The sequence below is a fragment of the Equus asinus genome, chromosome 7 (genome assembly GCF_041296235.1).
Source record: "Equus asinus isolate D_3611 breed Donkey chromosome 7, EquAss-T2T_v2, whole genome shotgun sequence".
Classification (NCBI taxonomy): Eukaryota; Metazoa; Chordata; class Mammalia; order Perissodactyla; family Equidae; genus Equus; species Equus asinus.
In genome coordinates this window covers 107,669,907-107,691,971 of record NC_091796.1, presented here as the reverse complement: position 1 = coordinate 107,691,971, position 22,065 = coordinate 107,669,907, and the positions used below count along the sequence as shown (strand labels likewise).

The 22,065-nt window shown below is 44.4% G+C and overlaps 1 protein-coding gene and 1 non-coding gene across 2 annotated transcripts; both read right to left on the bottom strand.

Annotated features, from left to right (window-relative positions):
• Positions 1–11,029: 11,029 nt before the first annotated feature.
• On the bottom strand, positions 11,030–20,283 carry EIF5 (eukaryotic translation initiation factor 5). Its single transcript, XM_044774377.2, has 12 exons — positions 19,994–20,283; positions 19,652–19,859; positions 18,216–18,495; positions 18,035–18,116; positions 17,580–17,752; positions 16,915–17,026; positions 15,924–16,066; positions 15,038–15,196; positions 14,711–14,872; positions 14,224–14,388; positions 13,738–13,872; positions 11,030–13,301 (listed from the first exon to the last, which is right to left on the bottom strand). Exons 3-12 carry the CDS (start codon positions 18,285–18,287, stop codon positions 13,212–13,214), a joined length of 1,293 nt encoding a protein of 430 aa, XP_044630312.1. The 5' UTR covers positions 18,288–18,495; positions 19,652–19,859; positions 19,994–20,283; the 3' UTR covers positions 11,030–13,211.
• LOC123287500 (small nucleolar RNA SNORA28) lies at positions 16,445–16,570 on the bottom strand. The gene has a single exon (XR_006530824.1). It is a non-coding gene; the product is annotated as a small nucleolar RNA SNORA28 (small nucleolar RNA).
• Positions 20,284–22,065: the final 1,782 nt, after the last annotated feature.

The window sequence follows — 22,065 nt, the reverse complement described above, 5'->3', positions numbered from 1 at the left end:
TATGTTGTACTTTTGTTTTCATTCATCTCCAGGTATTTTCTAACTTCCCTTTTGATTTCTTCTTTGAGCCATTGAATATTTAAGAGTATTTTGTTTAATTTCTCCAATTTTTTTTTCTAGTTTTACTTCTCTTGTTGATTTCTAACTTTATCCCATGGTGGTCAGAGAAGATACTTTGTATGATGTCTTTTTAAATATATTGAGATGTAATTTGTGTCCTAACATATGGTCTATTCTAGAAAATGTCCCAGGTGCATTTGAGAAGAATGTGTATATTGTTATTGGATAGAGTGCAATGTATGTATCTGTTTGATCCAATTGGTTTATTGTGTTATGTCCTCTGGTTTCTTACTTATCTTCTGTCTAGTTATTGTATCCATTACTGAGAGAGGGGTATTAAAGTTTCCAACTATTGTTGTAGAAGTCTATTTCTCCCTTCAATTCTGTCAGTTTTTCCTTTATATATTTTGCTGGTCTGTTATTAGGTTTGTAAATGTTTATAATTGTTATACCTTCTTGCTGAATTGAAACTCTTATTAACATACAGTATATCCTTCTTTGTCTCTTGTAAACTGTTTTGATACAAAGACTATTTTGTCTGATACTGGCATAGTCACCCCTAATCTCTACTAGTTACTATTTTCATGGAATACCTTTTCTCATCCTTTCACTTTCAACCTATTCATGTTTGGATCTCAAGTGAGTCTTTTGTAGACAGCATGTAGTTGGAGCATGTTTTTTTATCCATTCTGCCCATCTCTATTTTTTAATTAGAGAGTTTAAGCCACTTAGATTTAAAGTAATTATTGGTAAGTAGGGACTCAATTCTGTCACTGTGCTATTTGTTTTCTGTACGCCTTATAGCTTTTTTGTCCCTCATTTCCTGCTTTACTGTCTTTTGCATTTAGCTGATTTTTTTGTAGTTAAATGTTTAAATTCTTTTCTCATTTCCTTTCATTATATTCTATATTTTCTGTGTTTATCATGGGGATCACATTTAACATCCTACAGTTATGACATTCTAATGTCAATTTATACCAGCTTAATTTCCCTAACATAAAAACTCTGCTCCTTTACAGCTCTGTCCCTGCCCCTATCGGTTGTTGACGTCACAAAATTACATCTTTATATAGAGCAGTTCCCCAAAACATAAACTAATAATTCTCTTAAATGCATTAGTCTCTTAAATTATGCAGAAAATAAAATGTACAGTTATAAACCAGAGTTATAATAATACTAGCTTTCAGATTAATTTTTCACTGTATTATTCTCTTAAATCATGTGGAAAACAAAAAGAGGAGCTATAAACCATTGTTACAATAATACTAGCTTTTATTTTATTTATTTGCTTAGGAAGGTTTCCCTGAGCTAACATCCGCTGCCAAGCTTCCTCTTTTTGTCTGTGAGTTGCCACCGCAGCATGGCCACTTACAGACAAGTGGTGTAGGTCCACATCAGGGAACTGAACCTGGGCCACTGAAGCAGAGTGTCCCAAACTTAACCACTATGCCTCCAGGGCTGGCCCAATACTAGCTTTTATAATTTCCCATGTATTTACCTTTGTTGAGATCTTTATTTCTTCCTATGGCTTTGGGTTACTGTCCAGAGTCCTTTCATTTCACCCTGCAGGAGTCCCTTGAGTATTTTATTTTTCCTTTTTCTCTCCAAAGGTCTCTGGCACATAGTTGTATACTTTTCGTTGTGGGTCCTTCTAGTTGTGGCATGTGGGATGCCACCTCAGCATGGCTGGATGAATGGTGCTATGTCTATGTCCAGGATCCGAACCGGTGAAACCCCAGGCCGCCAAAGTGGAGCGCAGGAACTCAACCACTCAGCCACAGGGCCGGCCCGCCTTGAGTACTTCTTGCAGGGCAGGTCTAATGGTAACAAATCTCCTCAGCCTTTGTTCATCTGGGAATGTCCTAATTTCTCCTTTTTAATTTTTTTTAATTTTTATTTTTTTGAGGAAGATTAACCCAGAGCTAACATCTGCCGCCAATACGCCTCTTTCTGCTGAGGAAGACTGGCCCTGAGCTAACATCCATGCCCATCTTCCTCTACTTTATATGTGGGACGCCTACCACAGCATGGTGTGCCAAGCAATGCCATGTCTGCCGCCCAGTTCTGAACCGGCGAACCCCGGGCCGCCGAGAAGCAGAACGTGTGAACTTAACCACTGCACCACCGGGTCAGCCCCTCCCCCTCATTTTGGAAGGACAGCTTTGACAATATAGTATTCTTGGTTGACAACTTTTGCTTTTAGCACTTTGAATATATCAACCCACTGCCTGCTGGCCTCCAAGGTTTATGATGAGCAATATACTGAATATCTTATTGAGGACAAAATAAATTCCTTGATCTGATGAGTTGCTTCTCTCTTGCTGCTTTGAAGATTCTCTTTTGAAAGTGTGATTATAATGTGTCTTGGTGTGGGTCTCTTTGAGTTTATCATATTGGGAGTTTGTTGAGCCTGTTGGATGTCTATTGAGTCTCAGTCTCTCATTTACTTTGGGAAGTTTTTAGCTGGTATTTCTTCAAATATTCTCCCTGCCTCCCACCTTCCCTTTCTGAGACTCCCACAATGCATATGTTGCTCCTCTTCATGGTGTTCCACAGGTCACTTAGGCTCTGTTCACTTTTCTTCAATCTCTTTTCCTTCTGTTCTTCAGACAAAATAATTTCCATTGTCCTATCTTCAGGTTTGCTGATTCCTTCTTCTGCCTGCTCAAATCTGCCTTTGAATCCCTTAAGTGAATTTTTAATTTCAGTTATTGTACTTTTCAGCTCCAGAGTTTTTGGTTTCTCTCATTGATATTTCCGATTTGTTCAGACATCATCATCTTCACTTTATCCACATCTTCCGTTAGTTCTTTGCACATCTTTAAGATGGTTGCTTTCAAGTCTTTGCTAGCACACCTGCTATCAGGTCTTTTTCAAGGACAGTTTCTGTCCATTTATTTTTTTTCCTTTGAATGGGCCTTACTTTCCCATTTTTTGGTATGTTTTGAGAAATTGTACACTGGACACCTGAATCTAATAATGCATTCACTCTGGAAATCAGATTCTACCCCTTCCCCAGGGTTTGCTAGGTTTTGTTAATGTTTTTGTTTATTATTATTGTTACAGGCTCTCTCTGGGCCAAGGGTCAGCCTGAGGTGTAAACTTGAGGTCTTCCCAGTTGTTTTCCAGGCCTGTGCCTTTCTCTAGGCATGTGTGGTCACTTTGTAATTTTCTTCTTATATCTAGCGGTTTTTGAATATCCTAACCTTTAATGTCTGGCTCCACAAAGATGAAAATGAGAAAAATGAAGCAGAGAAGAGAGAGCCATCTCTTTAAATCTCCTGGAAGTCGCTTCAGCCCAAGAAGTATGGGCTTGCAACAATGTGGGGTAGGTGCTACAACAATGGCTTCCCTCATCTTTGTCTGCAGCTCTGTGATCAGAAGCAGCAACCACCAATCAGAGCACAGATTCCTGATATTTGGAGGATAGGGTTCTTTTGGCCCACCCTGGCTCCTGCAAGCTGTGTGCAGGCTGCTCTAGGAACATGTGCACAGCTGCTTGCCACGAGGCTCAGGGTGGAGGATGAGTAGCTACTAGTCTAAGTGAATCTGAAATTAACCAAAATTAACTGCAATTTACTGTCCAACTCCTCTCCTGGAAGTTGCAAGCCTTCAACAGACTCTAAGTTTCCAAAATAGTTACATGAGACAGATTCTGTCACTTCAGTTGTTGTCTACATGGGGAGACAGATGCCTGGTTCTTCTTACTCCACCATCCTCCCACAATCCTCTATGATTTTTAATGTTATCCCTTTACTGATGTCTTAGTGAAGTTTTGGGAGGGATTGGGGTCTACTTGGGTTCAACCCACATCTTAACCATAACTCACATTTTTTTTCCCCTTAAAGTTCTATGTAGTTCTTTTAATATGTGCCTGGACATTCCTCATTGTCTCTTTTTCATTGCCCTTTAAAAAAAAGCCCATCAACCATTTCTATAAATGCTTAAAGTACAGGTATTTAATATAACGTATCCTGATGAGTATCTGAAGAGTTAGGGAGAATCTAAAGCTGCTGTGTTTTTCCTGACTTTCATTTCTAAATGGTTTGTCCTTTTGCTTGGTACTTTTCTACTGTAAGCTCTTATTCTCCTGAACTTTATGTCAGATTGAGTAGGGGCCATGGAGGGAGGGAGGCTTGCTTCAGATGGGAGCCAGAGATGTCACAGACCTCGGTCTGCTTCAGCCTCCCGGGGTCCCTGGCTTAATGTGGGAGCCCGGGCTCATCCCCACCACCTCAGGGAGTGTCCAGGGCTTAGTCTCTGCATTTCATTGCTGGCTCGAGTGTTCACCTTCAGGGCATCCCTGTCTTTCACATTTGCTTGCTCCACAAAGGTCTCTGTTCCAGTTGACGCTCGTTTCCCTATTCACCTATGATATTTTTCTGTGTTTTTGGTGAGTAGTGCAACCCATTAAAATTTTGTTAACTTTTGGGGCTGGCCCCGTGGCCGAGTGGTTAGGTTTGCGCGCTCCGCCGCAGGCAGCCCGGTGTTTCGTTGGTTCGAATCCTGGGCGCAGACGTGGCACTGCTCGTCGGGCCACGCTGGGGCAGCGTCCCACATGCCACAACTAGAAGGAGCCACAACAAAGAATATACAACTATGTACCGGGGGGGCTTGGGGAGAAAAAGGAAAAAAATAAATCTTTAAAAAAGTTTTAATTTTTGCATAAACAAATTGCCTTTTAGTGGTTGGGGCCTTCAGAACAAGGAGTACAACATAGGCCTGAAATGGAGTCTCCAGCATTTAACCCAATGTTTTTTGGGTTTTTAACTTTTTTTTCTAAGGTATGCTTTTTGGTGAGGAAGATTGACCCTGAGCTAACATCTGTTGGCAATTTTCTTTTTCCTCCCCAAAACCCCAGCACATAGTTGTATTTCCTAGTCGTAAGTCATTCTAGTTCTTCTACGTGGGATACCACGACAGCACAGCATGACGAGTGGTGTGTAGGTCTGTGTCCAGGATCCAAACCGGCAAACCCTGGGCCACTGAAGCAGAGTGTGTGAACTTAAACACTTGCCCACAGGGCCAGCCCTCACCTTTTTTTTTTAAATAGGGGACTTTGGTCTGTTCACACTTGGTTTTAGTCTTTCCTTGTTATGTCTCTCATACATTTTTGAGGTTTCCTTTTTCCCGTTTCCTTCTTTTGCTAGTTTGGCCGAGTTTCTATTTATCTCCTCTTTCCTCCTGTTAAGTCAGAAGTTCTACTGTGCTTTTAACTCCACTATTGATTACTTTCCTCTTCTTTTTGGTCATAATTTAACCCTATTGATTAGGTTGAACTGAACTGGGGTGGGCTGAGGTGAGAGCTGAGTTTGGGGACTCTCAGGTTTGGGTGAGTGTACAGGTTTTCCACTGGGACAGGGCTCGCTAGGATGCTGCTCCTAAGAGCAATGCACATTTTGGGAGGTCTCAGAGGACTATCCATGTAATTACCACACTAAAGAAAAGTGATAATGCAGGTAATGGGGACCGGTAAGTGGACTGGAGAGAGTAAAGATGTCAATGGGGTACAGGTGGTGGTGGGATGAAGGAAGAGATGGGCAGGGTAAGCAGTGAAAAGAGTAAAGAAAACAGAGGCAACCTGGCTTGTAAACAGGTTAGACTTCATGAAAAGGAACAGAGAAAAGGAGGAGAAAAGAACAATGTTCTCTTGGTCATACAGAATTATACAGTATGAACTGGCTAGGAGGAGAAGGCATGCTCTAAATCACTTTTTTTCAAAAGAAAAGATTTTATTTTTTCTTTTTTCTCCCCAAAGCCCCCCAGTACATAGTTGCACATTTTTAGCTGTGGGTCCTTCTAGCTGTGGCATGTGGGATGCTGCCTCAGCATGGCTTGATGAGTGGTGCCATGTCTGTGCCCAGGATCCGAACCAGTGAAACCCTGGGCCGCCAAAGCAGAGTGCGCGAACATAACCACTTGGCCATGGCACCGGCCCCTCTAAATCACTTTTGCTTCCCAATGTCCCACCCAACCACTAATCCACTCATTCAGTGAATTATCCCTCTCCTATCCTTCCATCCACCCAATTATCTATCCACTTGCCTATTCATTCACCCAAACATCCATCCATCCACCTACCCATCTACCACGTACCTATTCATCCACCCATCCATGCACCCATTCAGGCACTTGGCCATTCCCTAGTACCTCCTGTGTGCGAGCCCAGTTCTGGGTACTTGGGGTACTGGTAAGCCAGACTTGCCACTGCCCTTGGAGAAGTCAGTCTATGGGGGAGAGAATAATGGAACCTTTCCAAGATAGACTCTGCTATTACTTTGACAGACATGGCTCCCAAATCAGGACTTGCGGCTCTAGACTCACAGCCAGCTGCCTCCCGGACTCCTCCACCTAGATATGCCAAAGGTACCTCAAACTCATCAGGTCCCGAGCTGAACCGTCATCTTCGCTTTATGCAACTTGTCCATCTCCTGATGTCTCTTATGTCTAGCCTGGTCGCCAAAGCCTGCTGATTTCCCTTTACATAAAATGCTCCTCTTGAGCCTCTGTCCAGCTCCACCATTTGGGGCTCCCTGTGGCTCAGAGAATATTATCTAACTTAGTGACTCTTCCACTCTGCATCCCTGCAGGAAACCTTCCCTGATAGTCTTTCACACAGACTCAAACCACAACTGTGCAAGACCACTTCTCTATCAGGTAACCTCTAATGGCTTCCTGCAGGGAAATCATGTCTTCCCTATTAGACTGTAAAATCCTTGTGGCAGGGCCTGTGTCCTGTCTTTCTGCCTCTCACACAGGGTAACTTATCCCAGTGCTGGGCACTCACACTCACAGAAGGGTGGTGTCCACTTGCTGTCTGTCCACTGGTTATACAAGGCAGCTGCTAAGCAGATGTTCTCAAAGCCTGCTAATTACAGAGGAAATAGGTTCCAGTGAACGCAACGTGTTCCAGATATCTCTAAGTCCCAGGAGTTTCTGTTGCCCCAATCACACACCTCTATTGAGGCAGCCTTTAGCAGTCACATTGTTAATCCCTCATGACACCCTGCCCTCCTTGGTCACAGCTGACGGGAGCTGCCAATGGAGCTCGTGGCAGCCAGAAGTGAACAATCCACCTGATAGGAATGTTGAGGACCAGTAGAGCCTACCAAACATACCTTCTCAGAAATTTGAATTGGGAAGTCTGAAGAACTGAGCATTAAGCAGTGGGAACAGAAGCTTAATAGCCAAGGGGGACCATGAGAAAGCCAAATCAAAAGGAAGTTGAGTGTGGGTGGTTGTAAAGGACCAAGAAGCGTATGGGTAGGGGAAAAAGGATGTAGAGGAAGGGGCATGGAGGCAATGCCCTGGAAGGATGCTCTTTCTTGCCCAGGTGCCTAGAGCCCTGGTTGGTACGATGTGCCCATGAGGCTGGACCTGCTGGTGTTCCCGAGTCCTCGCAAGGCCAGACTTCTATTGTGAGGTTCCCAGTGAATCTGTTACCATGTGAACCCTTGGTAAACCACTCCTCCTCCCAACTGGCTCCATGACTTAGGGTTACTTGTTATTAAAAGAATTTGAGCAGATACCAGAGAGGAAGGTGGGAAGGAGGCCGAAAGAGGGGTGATTAGGCACATGTGTGCGGCGATGGATGTCAGTCTGTCTTTGGGTGGTGAACGTGATGTAGTCTACACAAAACAAACTATATTATGATATACACCTGAAATTTGTATGTTACAAACCAACGTTACGATAAAAAAAGTTGTAATACTCTTGAAAGAATTTGACTAATACATAAGGCCTGTGGTCACATCTGAGGATGCTTTTCTTCACTGTCTCAGGCCCCCAACACTGCAAACACAAATGGCTGTCTACAATCTGGGAAGCCAGAACAGAAAAACCCTGTCTTCACTCAGGCCCTGATCTTCTAAGGACCCCCTGGCTGGGTGCTGGCATTTACCCAAACCACAAATAGTAGATCCCAGTCTCAAGAGGGAAAAGTTTCATCACTCCTAGGTGCTGAAATTCTGCTGCTTGTGGGACAAGGGCCTGAGCCTGCTAATCCCTCCCATGCGGGACACTGCACCCAATGCTGCTTGAGCTCCCCAACCATTCCAGGCTCAAGTGCATCCCTGTCTAACCAGTCAACTCCTCACAGCAGCTGCTGGCTCTATCAACCATAAGACAGTCCCCTACTGCCTCGATTGCCACAGCAGCAGGACACAAGTGATTCTGTTCCTACAGCTTGTAGGGTTCAGTCGACAGCTTGCAGAGGATGTCGTAACGTCTCTTCCAGCCTCATCTCCACCACCCATTGCACTCAACTATAGAAAGCAACTTCCATCTTCCAGATGTGCTCCCCCACTTCTCTCTCCTGGCCTTATTCCTACTCATCTTTTCAGAAGTTTCCTCTTTTGTAAGGCTTTTTGTCACAAGCCTGTCCTCAAAAGTCATCAATTGTTTCCTCCCTCAAGTTTCACCTCTGTCATGTGCCTGCTTTCATCTGGGAACTCCTCTAGCATGGGGACAAAACAACAGCAAGTGTGCCCAAACAAAAGCTTGTACAAACAAAACACCTTGTGGGGTACACTACGGGATGACATCCTGCTCCCTCACTGGGGCTGTTTCAGTCTGGAGGTGATCACTTCAGATGGCTCCAGGCCCCTCTGTTGCATCTTTACCCAAGATCAAGCCAGGACCCTGAAAGCTACTATCTTCCCTACATCTAACCACCCCAAGAATCAGAAAATCCTGTCTTAAGTCCTTCACAGTGCAACAGGGACTTCAAGGCTGTATGGAAGACAAAGTTAGCCTAGTCAGAAGCCACAGGGTCTAGCCCCTATGTAGGTGTGCTGTGGGACCTTGGGCCAGTTATCTTCTCTGGGCTTATTTCTTCCTTGTGTAGTGCATGTTACCTAACCCCTAATTCCATCAAATCCACTGGGTACCTTGGAAGGATCCCTTTCCTGGGTGTCAGGAACATTGGACCAGTCTCAGCCCAGCCTTACCCCCTGGCCCTGCACCCAAGTCCTCACCCATCTCTTACGCCATTCCTGATGCTTGGGAGCCCTTCCTCTTCACCTCGGCAGGTCACAGGTCACCTTGGAAGCCCCCTCAGCTGTACAGGCAGGCTGAATTCTTCCTCACAGGATTCCTACCTAGGTCCACAATGCTGTCACCATCAGCTTTGGGGTCTATTTTCCTGGACCAAGATGTGTGCAGTCGGACTGAATCAGTTTCTAGCACCAGCTCAGTGCTGCCCCATGATGACGGTGATGGGAGCTTCTCAGCTATCTCAATCTGTTGAGACAGGTGACAGGCTGGGCTGGCTACTGGTTCCAGGGTGCTATCCGCAGCTGTTACGGGGTCTCAGGAGCCATGGTTTGTCCTCAGACACTGACCTGGCTTGGTCTGAATATCACTGCAGAACGAGTGCTGCTGGTAGCTACCACCCATGGCACATTGGGGGCTACTTGAGGCAAACACTGTAGCACCCTGAAACTGTTCCCCAGCCATATACCCCATTCTTTTTAGCTATCCACTGCTCTCCTCAGTCTACAGTGATCCCTGCTCCATACACCCTCCTTAAGGTCCCAACACATGCTCTGCTGTGTCTTCTTCTATCCCCTTTATCCAGGCAGCAATTCACCCTACCTGCCCAGCCAGGCATTACCTCTACTACTGATCACAGCTTAAGGCTTGCCAGGATTTTAAGTGTTGCACACAGGGGTTACCATTCCCATTAGGAAGACATGGATAAGTTTCCTAGTTTTTACAGGGAGGCCCTGGCCAGAAGCCAGGTCTGACTCCAAAGCCCAAGTATAATACTCCCCTTAAATGGAGCTCATTGAATGGATAACCAAATGTCTGGGACTGGGGTAACTCAGGTCTTACTGTTTGCTTCTGAGAGCCCAACACTGTTATTTACTGGTCTAAGGTGTGAGGAAGAACAACTCTCAAGCAACTACCCCCATATATTCTAACACTCAGAAATGGTCCAATTTTTTAACTGTAAAGTACCAGAGATTTGATTCCTCAAAAGGACCTCTTTGTTGGGATGGGGGTTAGGGTTGGAGTACAAAGCCCTACTGTGGGTGACAAAGCCCCAGTTCCAAACCTCCTATGAACAAAGGCTCACCGAGTCAGACTCTGGAGGCTGTGCACAAGCCATCCATACACCTCTGACAAGTCATTTGCCCATGTCACTCCACTTACGGAGTGTCATCCTTAGGAATCAAAGTCAATTCGGAGTACTGGGGACTGTTGTTGCATGACTCTGTGCCCTTCAGAGAAACACAATACACATAAGACAGCTGGAGGGAGGCAGTGACACAAGTGTAGCCTCTTCTTGGTACTGAGAGCTTTGGAGTGGTCATACAGGCCAGAATTTGAAAAACCACCAAAATGACAATGCAGAGACTGGGCCAACTTTGCATGCTGACAGATATAAAATGCAGACGGCTCACTTATACCAACATCCTTCTGGACTTCCCACTCGTTGGGGACTGACTTTCATTTTTAAGTTATCTCCACATCAAAGGCTTTTAGTTAATGCCTGGTACACTGGAGTAAACATTGGGAATGTGGAGGCATACCCAGGTTTGAACCTTTAGGACTCAAACTGGTACCTAACAAGTTCACTAACTTCAGAAAAGACTTGTTTAGAAAGCAACCTTCCCTATTTCCCTCTTTCTTAACTAGAGATACATGTTATATCCACAGTTATATTACTACACACTTGTTGTCCAGAATTCCCTAGTAAACACCCATAAAGATTTCAATCAATGTGATTAAGGCAAACCTTTTCAGTTTGTAATCAATTTGAGTTATAGACTAGGAACACAAGACCTAAGGAAAGCCACTGATTCAAGATAATGAGCAACTTCTACTCTTTGAGTAAGGCTGGGAACTGCAGAAGGAGACGTCCAACACATATCTCAAGCAGCAGCTATAAAACAGGGAAGATTTCAATGCTCCAATCTTATAAAGAAAAATTTAGGTTAACTTTAATACTAAAACAGACAAAATATAATTTTAACATTGTTTAATCAAGTAATGTAGCAGTCTGAAACAGGAAATTTTAAGACAGTTAAATAGAGCAAAAGTGAAGGATTACTCTATTAGCATAGCCTCTGTGAATAAAATTCTTATGTGGATTCAAATTCCATTGGAAGTTTGGCACTAGACTGAGCACTGGTCTAAGCCAAAATTTTCTTTAGTGTTTAGAAACCCTGAAAATGTGTTCCTTCAGATCGGGGGGGGCGGGGGGGAAGCAGCTCTATAACAGAACCTTATTAGCTTGACATTGGGTATTGAGCACAACTTGCCTTGGCTTGGGTCACCAGTATCTCCTGTAGAATTTCAGTTAATGAAAACAAATTCACCTTGTGCCAAAAAGATTTGAAGCCTAGGTGAGATGTGAATTTGTGAAAATCTCTTCTCTTTGGTGTGTCAAAGCACATTTCTCTCATGTATATGGCTCTTGCTTCATTCTCATCAAAATGTATCAAAAGGCAGCTGGAGACCAATTTGTATTTCTCCAGTAAGACTGCTGGGTTTTAATATTCCTTAAAATATCAAGCTAATGAGGTTTTATTATATCAAAAGTTTCTCTAATTTCAATGTGAAAAAATTTTTACATACATTTGCTAAGGTCTCCTTATAATCTTTGAGATGAATCACAAAGAAATCATAAATCAGAGAGGTGAATGATGTAAGCCAGTGCTCCAAGCAAAATTAACCCCATGGATTCTTGATTCCCATAATGCACTTTTTGTGTAAAGGAATAAACGCAACAAGTTTTTACCTTGAAGATGATTTCTCAGATATAGTCAGAACCCATAGCAAGTGCGTTTAGATCAGCCAACTGGGCAAGGAATTCAGAAGGAAGTTACTTCTAAATCTGAAGTCCTGTTTGGGCTGGGTCAGGCCCTAGTCACCTGCATTCAGAGGCCATCATCACAGACTTCTTGGGTGTCTGGCTATATTCAACACGAAATAAACACTGCAAGTCCTATACCAAAACATAGGCTCTGATTCAGAAGTAAGCTTTAGGTTTCTCTTCAAATAAGACATTGGAGCGGGGGGGATGACAGGATGCGGGGATAGGACTCAAGTTTGAGATATAGTAACACTTATTTTGGCAAGACAGCAACCAAAACCTAAAAAGCATAAGCTATGTGTCCAAATACAGAACGCATTAAAGAACAAACCACAGTATCAGGGTAAATCCACTGAACAAAAGATACAATGTCTTAACATTTTCAAATTGTAATTTAAACCGTAAAAGGCGAAAAATTATGCTCAGTTTTTACTAGAGATTAAGTGCACCCTTTCCTCCTTACCCTAAATAAAATCTTATAGTTTAGTATTCAATCACACCCCGAAGTTTGAGAGTTTTCTCCCAGTACAAAGCAACAGCTACATACACATAAAATGCTTATTTGTTAATGTAATAATTCCCCTGGCTCATCCAACGTGCAATGCACATGACTTCAAAGACTACAATTTGGGCCAAGTGTACATGGACTGAAAGAACACAATTCAAGTTTCAAAACCTGCTCTCAAAATTATTTATAGGACACTCAAGTTATTTTTTACTGTTTCTAAGATAAAGGTGTTGCACGGTCATTTAATTATCAGTTCACCTTGGCATGGGAAGAATGTAACCTACCAGATGCCAATGTGAGGGACGAGACATAAAACCTCTAAGTACTATATTTCTTAACAGCTGAATAAAGTAATTACAAATAAGTTTAAGTTTACATTCTGCTAAAGACCTCATTACAACCTCAGCACCTAACAATATCTAACAGGCTCCAAGAATCCTATCAGGTTGAATGATGGTGCAACATTTCTTAAAGGAGCCAATTACTTCAGCTTAAGTCATTCAGAGCCAAAAATCTGAAGAATGACCAAAATCAAATCTTTATTTTCATAACTGTATAAATGTGATCCAAATGTGTCCACCACTAATTTTTCAAAAAGAAACATGCTATAAATAAGCAAACTATATCTGCTCACTGGTATGTGTATGGACTCCCTAGATGTCTCGTTGGGCTTAATTACAGACCACTCACAGCAATACATTTTTAGTAGAAAGTGTAGCATGATGTTAAGCTATTTTAGCTTTTACACATACATGTTGCACTTCTGGCTGATGACGCAGAAAGATTCGCAGCATTCTAGTTAAGCTGGGCTGCACCCACCCCTTAAATGGCATCAATATCAATGTCATCATCCTTGTTGTCAGACTTCACAGCTTCAACTTTCGGTACACTGGCAGTCTTTGAATACACCACCTGACAAAACAAATGTTATCACAAACCTTTATCCCAATAAATCTGCTTATAAAAATAGCAATATAAATTAATGATCAACAAAGAAGAAAAATTACTTTGACACAGCTATCATTCTTCATGTCACAGTTTTTGTTACTTAAAAACTAAAACCTCTCCATAGCCCAACAGTATCTTATTCATTTTTACAGATTACCAGCACCCTCTACTTCACTTGCATTAATTAAACCTTTGGGAACTCAGACAAAATTTATTTGGAATCATAATGTCTGGGGGTAGGAGAGATTTCTACCATCCTATTAATATGATTTTCCAAATTATTGAGACTGTATTTTATTGAACCTGAAAATTTTAAATTTGAAACGACCCAAGATTGCTGTTTTACAATTCTCAAATACCCATCATTAACACAGTATTCAATACTCTCCCCACTGTTTACCTCAATATTCTCGTCTTCATCATCATCTTCACCACCAGAAGATTCCTCCTCTGCTTCCTTTAACCATTTAATAAATGGTTCTGCTTTGACACGAATCTCTTTGGCAAGTTCTTTTGAGACATATTTCTTAGAGGCCTAAAAAGTGTTCAGTACAATTTTCTTAGTTCGAAGAATCTAAAAAATAATTTGAGTTATCTACTAACGGCCCATACTGAGTTCTTCGAGGGAACTGGGTCACATCCTAATCTTAAAACCTCAACAAAAAACGTATTCATAATTCGGCAAACGAATATTAAGGAGTCTCAACAGTTATTACTATAAAGCTGACATGGTAGGAATCACCTACAAATTATACCAGTCAAGCACAGGGGCTGTATTCTAATGTAGACAGAAGTGACTCAGTATTAAGATACTTCTTCCAAAGAAGCCCAACAGCTGTCTCAATACCTTTGATCTTGAAGAGCAAATTGTTGATACATTCCCCACCTTTTCTGACCAGCTGATGATGACCTCTTCTTCCAAAAGGTCTGCATCATACATCTCCTTCAAGATATGTGGAATCTTGGAGATTAGCTGAGCTTGATGCATTGCTACCACACACTCCAAACCATGAAGAAGGTACCGCTGAGCCTTTTTGTTGTTGTGACAAAACTGCAAATAGATTATCGTGGCGTTAACAAGCTTTTTCAGACGTTTTAAGTTGACAATTCTAATATCCAAGTATATTCATTGCCTTAGGATTGTTCATTAAGGCTGTGGCCCCAAAACAGTGGTTCAAAAAGGTCAATACACAAAGACCTCTGTGTTACTTTATCCATAAGGGACTATGCACAACATTTTTCAGATACTTACATACTTGGAAGGTCAGTTATCTCCATTTTCAGGATGACAAAAGCAGCAGCGAGAAAGTGCTGCTTGTTTCCAAGCTCACACAGCTCTAATCTCATGTATGAACGTAAAACAATTTGCTTACTCTTAGAAAATGGCGCCTGTATTTCTTAATTTGTTCTCTAATCTTCTCATTAAAAAGAACTTCAGTCAAAACAAGAGGGCCCATAGCTTTTACATCCAGTCTTTCTGCTTCAGCAACAATTTCTTTGTCAGACGAGTCAATAATACCCTCTTCTTTCTTTTTCTGCAAACGAAAGCAAACAATTCAGTGAAATAAGAGGCACATTTCGCTCTAAAGCTATCAAGTACCCAGCTTAAAGTAACATATCTAGCCAAAAGCCCAAAGCTGGCACGAAGGTGATTTATCAGTCAAGAAAATGTTGAACCGTTCTTGAAACAAATGTTTTACCTTAACAAAATCAAACAGAATGTTGACCCGTTCTTCAACAGTCCTTTCCAAATCATCACTTAGCGTCAAAACTTTTGCGTGGTCACTGATTTCATCCATTCTGCGCCTTTGAGCTTCTTCAGTTGTATCTTCTCCCCAATCATCATCCTCCTCTTCTTCCTGTTTATAAAAACAAAAATGCTCAGGGGCTGGCCCTGTGGCCGAGCGGTTAAGTTCGCGCGTTCCGCAGCAGGCGGCCCAGTGTTTCGTTGGTTCTAATCCTGGGCGCGGACATGACACTGCTCATCAAACCACGCTGAGGCAGCGTCCCACATGCCACAACTAAAAGGACCCACAACAAAGAATATACAACCATGTACCGGGGGGCTTTGGGGAGAAAAAGGAAAAAATAAAAAAGTCTTTATAAAACAAAAACGCTTCGCCAAAGGCCTTAAAATGTAAAAAATATTTCAGGGGCTGGCCCTGTGGCCAAGTGGTTAAGTTCACACGCTCTGCTTCGGTGGCCCAGGGCTTCACTGGTTCAGATCCTGGGTGCCGACGTGGCACCACTCATCAGCCCACGCTAAGGCAGCGTCCCACATGCCACAACTAGAAGGACCCACAACTAGAATATGCAACTATGTACTAGGAGGCTTTAGGGAGAAGAAAAAAACATTGGCAACAGATGTTTGCTCAGGTGCCAATCTTTAAAAAACACACCTCAGATTTCTCAAGTTAATGGCATCTATTTACTGTGAAAACAAATTGGGTTCACCTTAATTCAATCAACCAAACAGCACCTGGAACCCAAAATACTTTTGCAATGTTACCTTGAAGTTCTGCCTACCTCAACCAAACATATTTTACACAATTTTGGTGCCTACCATACCATCAACCGTGCACTCACCACAGCATGTGGAGGAGGACTGATTTCATTTGGCGGCGGCGGCGGTGGTGTCTCACTGCTGGACACGGAGCCATTTTCCTTGTCTTTGCCCTTTCTATTTTTCTTTTCCTTTTCTTTCTTTCCTGTACCACTGTCACTATTCTCTATCAGAAACAGAAGGGAAGTAAAAGTTTAGTACCATGGCTTATTTTACACCACACTGTTTGCCAGAACATCTGAAGCCCGGCCATTTTGCTTCAAAACCCTCCACTCAGACACCACATTCAAACACAACATTACCCCTAACTCAAGACTCACAGACCAAATTCATTCACTGTACTTCATAGGTAAGAAACTGAGACTAAGAAGGGAACCTCCCAAAATATGGTAGCATTAACAATTTGGTTAGACTACGATGAAGCAGTGATGCCTCAAAAGACTAGGTAGCTGGGTAAGATTGGCACTCAAGACCCTCTTCCTCCATCCCTCACGAACTTGAACAAGAGCATATTTCAGCAAGTACTTCAGCCAATAGCTAGAACACTGTTTGAGTCTATATAACGGCTCGTCTCACGGAGAAGAGAACACCGGAATAGGTTAGACTTTCTTGCTATAGCAAGCTCAAATTGTGTCAGACATTTTCAATCATCTGCCACAGAGTGTTGCTTGCAGTGCTCTAAGAGCTCTCCATACTTAACCAGCCAAGCCCCTGCCCCGCTTACAACACAGTATTCTAGATGCAGACTCTCTGTCGGGATCCCATCACACATTCTACTCTACAATACCTATTTCATCCACCCTAATTAGCATGTCTTAAAAATTGATGGTATGGTAGAGAGTTTAATCGGCAGCCTGTTTTTCACCTTTAACGGTACATCTCAATGAAGTCAGATTTGATAAAATGATACAAAGATTATAAGTATTATATTCCACTTTCATAGCAACAAAGAAACTATTTTGTTTCCAACAATCAGTTGCTTTAAGACCTCAGAAATTCATCATGAAGACTTACCAGGTGGGTTTTTGAGAATGAATGTGCAGAGTTTATGATGTGTGTCAAGCATGCCTCGATAGCCACAGGCTTTACAAGAATTACCTATTGTTTGCTTCTTTGGATTGACATGCTGCCAAAAAAGTAAAAACAAGTATGTCATCCATAATATATGATGAAAAGTCTGTGAAGAACACAGTGTGATCTAACCATCAGAAGACCCCTAAAACACCAGCTTAACAGACAAAAGAATGTTCTTTCACAAAGTAATCTACTTTAAAAAAACAATTAGAGGGGCCAGCCCTGTGGCCGAGTGCTTAAGTTCACGCTCTGCTTCAGCGGCCCAGTTTCACTGGGTTGGATCCTGGGCGCGGACATGGCACCGCTCATCAGTCCACGCTGAGGCGGCGTTCCATGTGGCACAACTGGAAGGACCCACAACTAAAAATACACAACTATGTACCAGGGGGCTTTGGGGAGAAAAAGGAAAAAATAAAATCTTAAAAAAAAACCCAAAAAACCAATTAGAGTCAGTATGGAAACACCTCAAATTTGAGCTTCTGTGTTTTATTTCCAATTCAGTCTGCTCTGCATTCTCAGGAACACGATTTGGCGATATCACAAGACTAATCAGAAAAGCAGATATACTTTTTTTCCCTGTTGACAGAAACTTCAAAGGCACTCACCAGATCCGTTTCAGGATTCTCACACTCAGGACAGAGAACAAATTTTTTAATGAATCCATCCAACATGTCTTGCAGCTTATTCGCCTCATGAGATCCATTGACAATGTAACGGTCATTCTTAACATCAAACTGGGTCTGTGCTCCCAGCTCACAACCAAAATATTTGGTGGGATCTATTTAAAAAAATGGTTTGATTCGTTAGTTATCTAAATTAATCTTTAGCTACACATCCACACTTATGCAAGCATCACTGTTTCCAAATTACTGGATTAAAAAATGTGTTGCTCGGGTACTTACATGTACTAATGGCAATAAATCACTTGGTTTTAAGCCCAAGGTTCCACTTAATCTTTAGGCTAATTAGGATTCGATTCAGGCAAGACTTGCAGATCAAAGATCATCTAGACTATATCGCTAAAATATCTCTTCAGACTTCTCTAAGACCCATTACTTACACGTTGGAGGCCGATTAAGCGCCTTTGCAACGTCAACCATGTTGACTATAACGGTCTTGATTCCATTTCCTTTGCCCTCAACCTAAAAGAAATAAGAATTTTAATTTTCCACTGTCCACCCCAGGAGATGCAATCGCTAAAAGAACTTAGGACTTGCTATTACAATGACCATCAGTATTACCTTGGCAATCAGACGGGGCATCTTGTAGCGATAGAACTGGTCTGACACGCTGCGGTTGACGTTGACAGACATTTTGGCTTATTAGTGGCTTTATCAATAAGATGAAGAGATCTTTGATTGCAACTTTTTGGTATCTTCTGTCTGGAGAAGAAGGGATGACATAAACGACTGCAAGAGTTCTCGGTCTCTGACATGAAAAAATTTTCGCCACTGAGGCTGTAAGCTTCTTGCTTGTATGCTATGTTTCCCCAATACAGGTACCAATGGCTGCGCAACAGCTCTGAAAAAGAAAGCAGAACACACAACCCCAACATATTTAACATAATTCCTGCATGGAAACGCCTCCCTTCGCGTTCTTGTTAATTATTTCGAGTTCTCCGGTGTTAAAATGTATCTCAGTTCATGTGAAAAATAGCTAGTATTCCCATATAACACAAGACACCTGTAGCAACATAAAAGGCCTCCATTTTGACTAAGATGTGACTCCGATTGGGAGATGCCTGACTCAAAAAACCAAAGTCTGCTGCTTCAGCTACTGTGAGTTTCCATCAGACCAAAGACAGTCGGCATGTCAACGGTGTGCTTCGGTGAAGTACCCATATTTTAACAGCTGGAAAATGAACACATGACTTCTCTCCCAAACCGAGCCCGTACTACCAAAAACACTTCTCAAATACTCTCCCCCTCCCATAGTAGCCATCATTTTGAGACAGAAAACTACAGAAATCGTCCTTTAAAAATAACCAAACTGTTACTTAGGCAACAAATGCTTACTTCAAAAATTAAAAAAAAAAACCACTCTCATAATACACCGGAACATTATCTTGTTGGAGTGAGCAGAGTGCGTTCGAGGATCGCCCAAGACCCGACCTCGACCTCTCCTCCCTTTCTCTTCTCTACGCAAACACAGTTAACCTTCGCTCCCGTCCCCATGGCCACCGGGCGTTCCGTTCCGGTGTGTAAAGGCCGACCCGGCACCACCTGCGAGGCGGGGCTGCGGAGGCGCACCCTCGCGAGGGCTCCGCGGCGGCGGGTGGACCGGGCCGCGGCAGCCCCGCCATGTGCGCCGCCCGGCCTCCGCGAGCACAGAAGTGGGGCGGGGGCAAACGAAACCGGCCGAGGGGCGCCGGCCCGGGCCGCCCCCGCCCCGCCCCGCACGGGCGATGACTCACGAATGCAGCAATTAGGCCTGACTCAGCCTCCGGAGGCGGCGGGCCCGCGCGGCGCGCTCCCGCGCGGCCCGGACGGGGGCAGAACGCGGGGGCGCGGCGGGGGAGACGGCCGGGGCGGACGGAAGCAGGCAAGGGAGGAGAGGAGAGGGGAAGGAACGCCCGCCACCCGCCCGCCCGAACTGCGCCACACGCGCGCGGGTCACGCGGCGCGCCGCCATCTTGTGCGGCCGCCATCTCCCCGCCGGCCCGCGCCCGCGCACTCACCGTTTTCGTCAAATAAAGACATAAACCCAACGCTGCTCGCCCGGGACTGGGATGAAGTGAGGCGCGTGTGAACCCGAGTCCGAGGAGGGGCGGAGGCGGCGGAGGCAGCGCAGCGAGAGCGGCCGGGCCAGGCGCCGCCGAGCAGCGAGGAGGGGCAGTCCCAGCGACGTCCGGGGTCCACACCCTTCAGCGCCCGGGGCCTGGCGACCTGGCGCGGAGAGACGGCGCCGTGAGCCGCGGGCGTCGGGGCGCCTTCCCCGCCAGCCAGCGGCCCGCGGGGGTCGAGGGGGCGGGGAAGACTGGGGAGGGGGCGCGGGGCCACCGCCCCTCCACCGGACTCACCTCTGGAATGTTCTCGCTCAGACTGAACAACGCCGCCGCCGCGCTCAAGCTACCCTCGACCCCAGCGCCCGCCCCCCGCGCCAGGCCGCACAGCCCATTGGCTAGAGGCCCGCCCGAGCTCGCTCTTCATTGGCCCACATGCCGCGTCAATCGCGTCCTTCCCCGCCCCTTCTACTTCCTGAGGCTTCACTCGCCGCCTCAGCCCGCCCCCAGCCCGGGGTCCCGGCTTCCTTCTCCTGCCTTCCCCTGCCCTCCCCTCCCCCGCCTTTCCCAGAAGCCTTCGCGGTCTCGCGAGAGCGGTCGGGCCGCAGCTGTGGGCATGAGCTGCGGGGCCGCGCTTTGTCGGTTTAGACGCTCCGGGAAGATGGCGGTTGGCGTCCTTTTTTTTTTCCGGGCCTGGCCGCGGCGTCGCCCGTCTCGAGGCCGCGTTCCTGCCTGAGCTCCCTCCGCGGCATGCGCGCAGCCTCGCTCAGGGTCTCCTCTGCCTCTTCCTTGCCCCGGGCACGCCCGTTATCGGGCCTTGGAGAAGTTGTTTTTCCACCCCCCTCTCTAGGCTTGGGCAGAGGGTGAGGGCTGGAGGGCCGGGGGCTTTCGTCCCTGGTGCTGCCTTTTACCCTCCGAAGCTCGGGTTTGCGTGGCCGCGGCGACCGTGACTCGCCAAGTCACCGTTACGGGGTCATTGTGAGGCTCCTTCCGCGGGACCCGGCCTACGAGCCTAGCTTAGGTGGTTGCTCCCGTCCACCCGTTTTCTGAAGGGGAAAACACCAAATTAGTTCGTAACTCCAGGGCCTCCTGAAAGCTCTTGTTGGAGGGGGTGTCCACGTTCTCGTGCTCCACTATCACTTTGCTTAAAAAAAGCATCACATCAGGTTACCATTCGTGGAATCCACCTCTCCATTTTATAAATTGTGACTCCTTGCTGGGCACAGCAGCCCAAAGCAGGTGTTCTTACTGAGGCTCCAGTGTATTCTCTTGAAAATGACTACAATTTAGAAAGAGCCTCTTATTTCAGTTCTGTTGGGGTGATACAGAAACACATTCTTCCAGGAACTTACTTTTGTGTAAAAGTTTCAGTTGCGACTGTAAAAACGCTCCTAGAGTCCACCCTGAAATTTGAAAACATACTAGACTGTAATAGAGCAAGACCCAAATAAGCTGAGCTGTTGGTCCTAACCCGCTCTCCTGTGGTCTCTAACCGGCCGTCATGGCAGCGGTGTGGTTTCCGGGGTCTGGATGAAATAGCGATGTGGTTGAGGACAGGCTGAGGTGGATAAGGGGCTGCCCTTTGAGGCCAGTCGAATTTGTAAGAAGGTTAGAATTGGAAGGTTGGTTTTTATCAGTTCCAGATCACTCTTCCATAATTCATCAGCTTTATAAGCCATTTTAAAATTGGCAGTGTCGGTTGAGAGAATAAATCAAAGGAACGATCCAGAATTGAGGGAAGTGATTTGTGTCTTTTACTGCAGGGGCTTTCATTACAATCACACAGTATGTACATGGGTGTATAATTGTTAGACCAAATGCATAATGCTTTATGGGTTCCCATCCAACAAACTAGAAAGGTAGATCCCAGAGATGCTGCTTCTGGTTCACCATGGAGCATGACTTAGCAGTATTGAAACGTTTGAGTTCTTGCATGGCTGCATGCAAATAACATTGTTTTACAAACTCTGTTGCAAAATATGGGCATGAAACTAGTCTGAGGCAAGAGGCCTGCCTCCTTAGAAAAGTTTTTAAATAACTGAATACAAGGTGATTCGTTTTTTTGGTATATTTGATGGCCCCGTATTTAATTTCATTAAACAAGTTTGTACTAATTTAAACTTTAATTTTTAGTATCTGTACCACTGATTTGTATCTAATCACTGACAACTTTTTATTATACTATTCTTAACCATAACATTTGTTGAATGCTTCTCATAACCTAGGAATTTGCTAAGTCCTTTGAATACACTATCTTATTTACTTCTTAGCCCCTCTGAGGAATTTTTATTCTCATTTTACAAATGAGCAAACTGAGGCTTAGTGGAAAAAATTAAGTAAATTTCTCAAGATCATATGCCTATTAAGTG

Excerpts from the sequence above, each read along its gene's own strand:
- EIF5 (XM_044774377.2), bottom strand. The coding sequence starts at position 18,287 with ATGTCTGTCAACGTCAACCGCAGCGTGTCAGACCAGTTCTATCGCTAC. Across the intron at positions 15,197-15,923 it reads GTCCTCCTCCACATGCTGTG|GAAGAAGAGGAGGATGATGA; the intron begins GTGAGTGCACGG and ends TTTTATAAACAG. Across the intron at positions 14,389-14,710 it reads ACAGGCGCCATTTTCTAAGA|TTTTGTCACAACAACAAAAA; the intron begins GTAAGCAAATTG and ends ATCTATTTGCAG.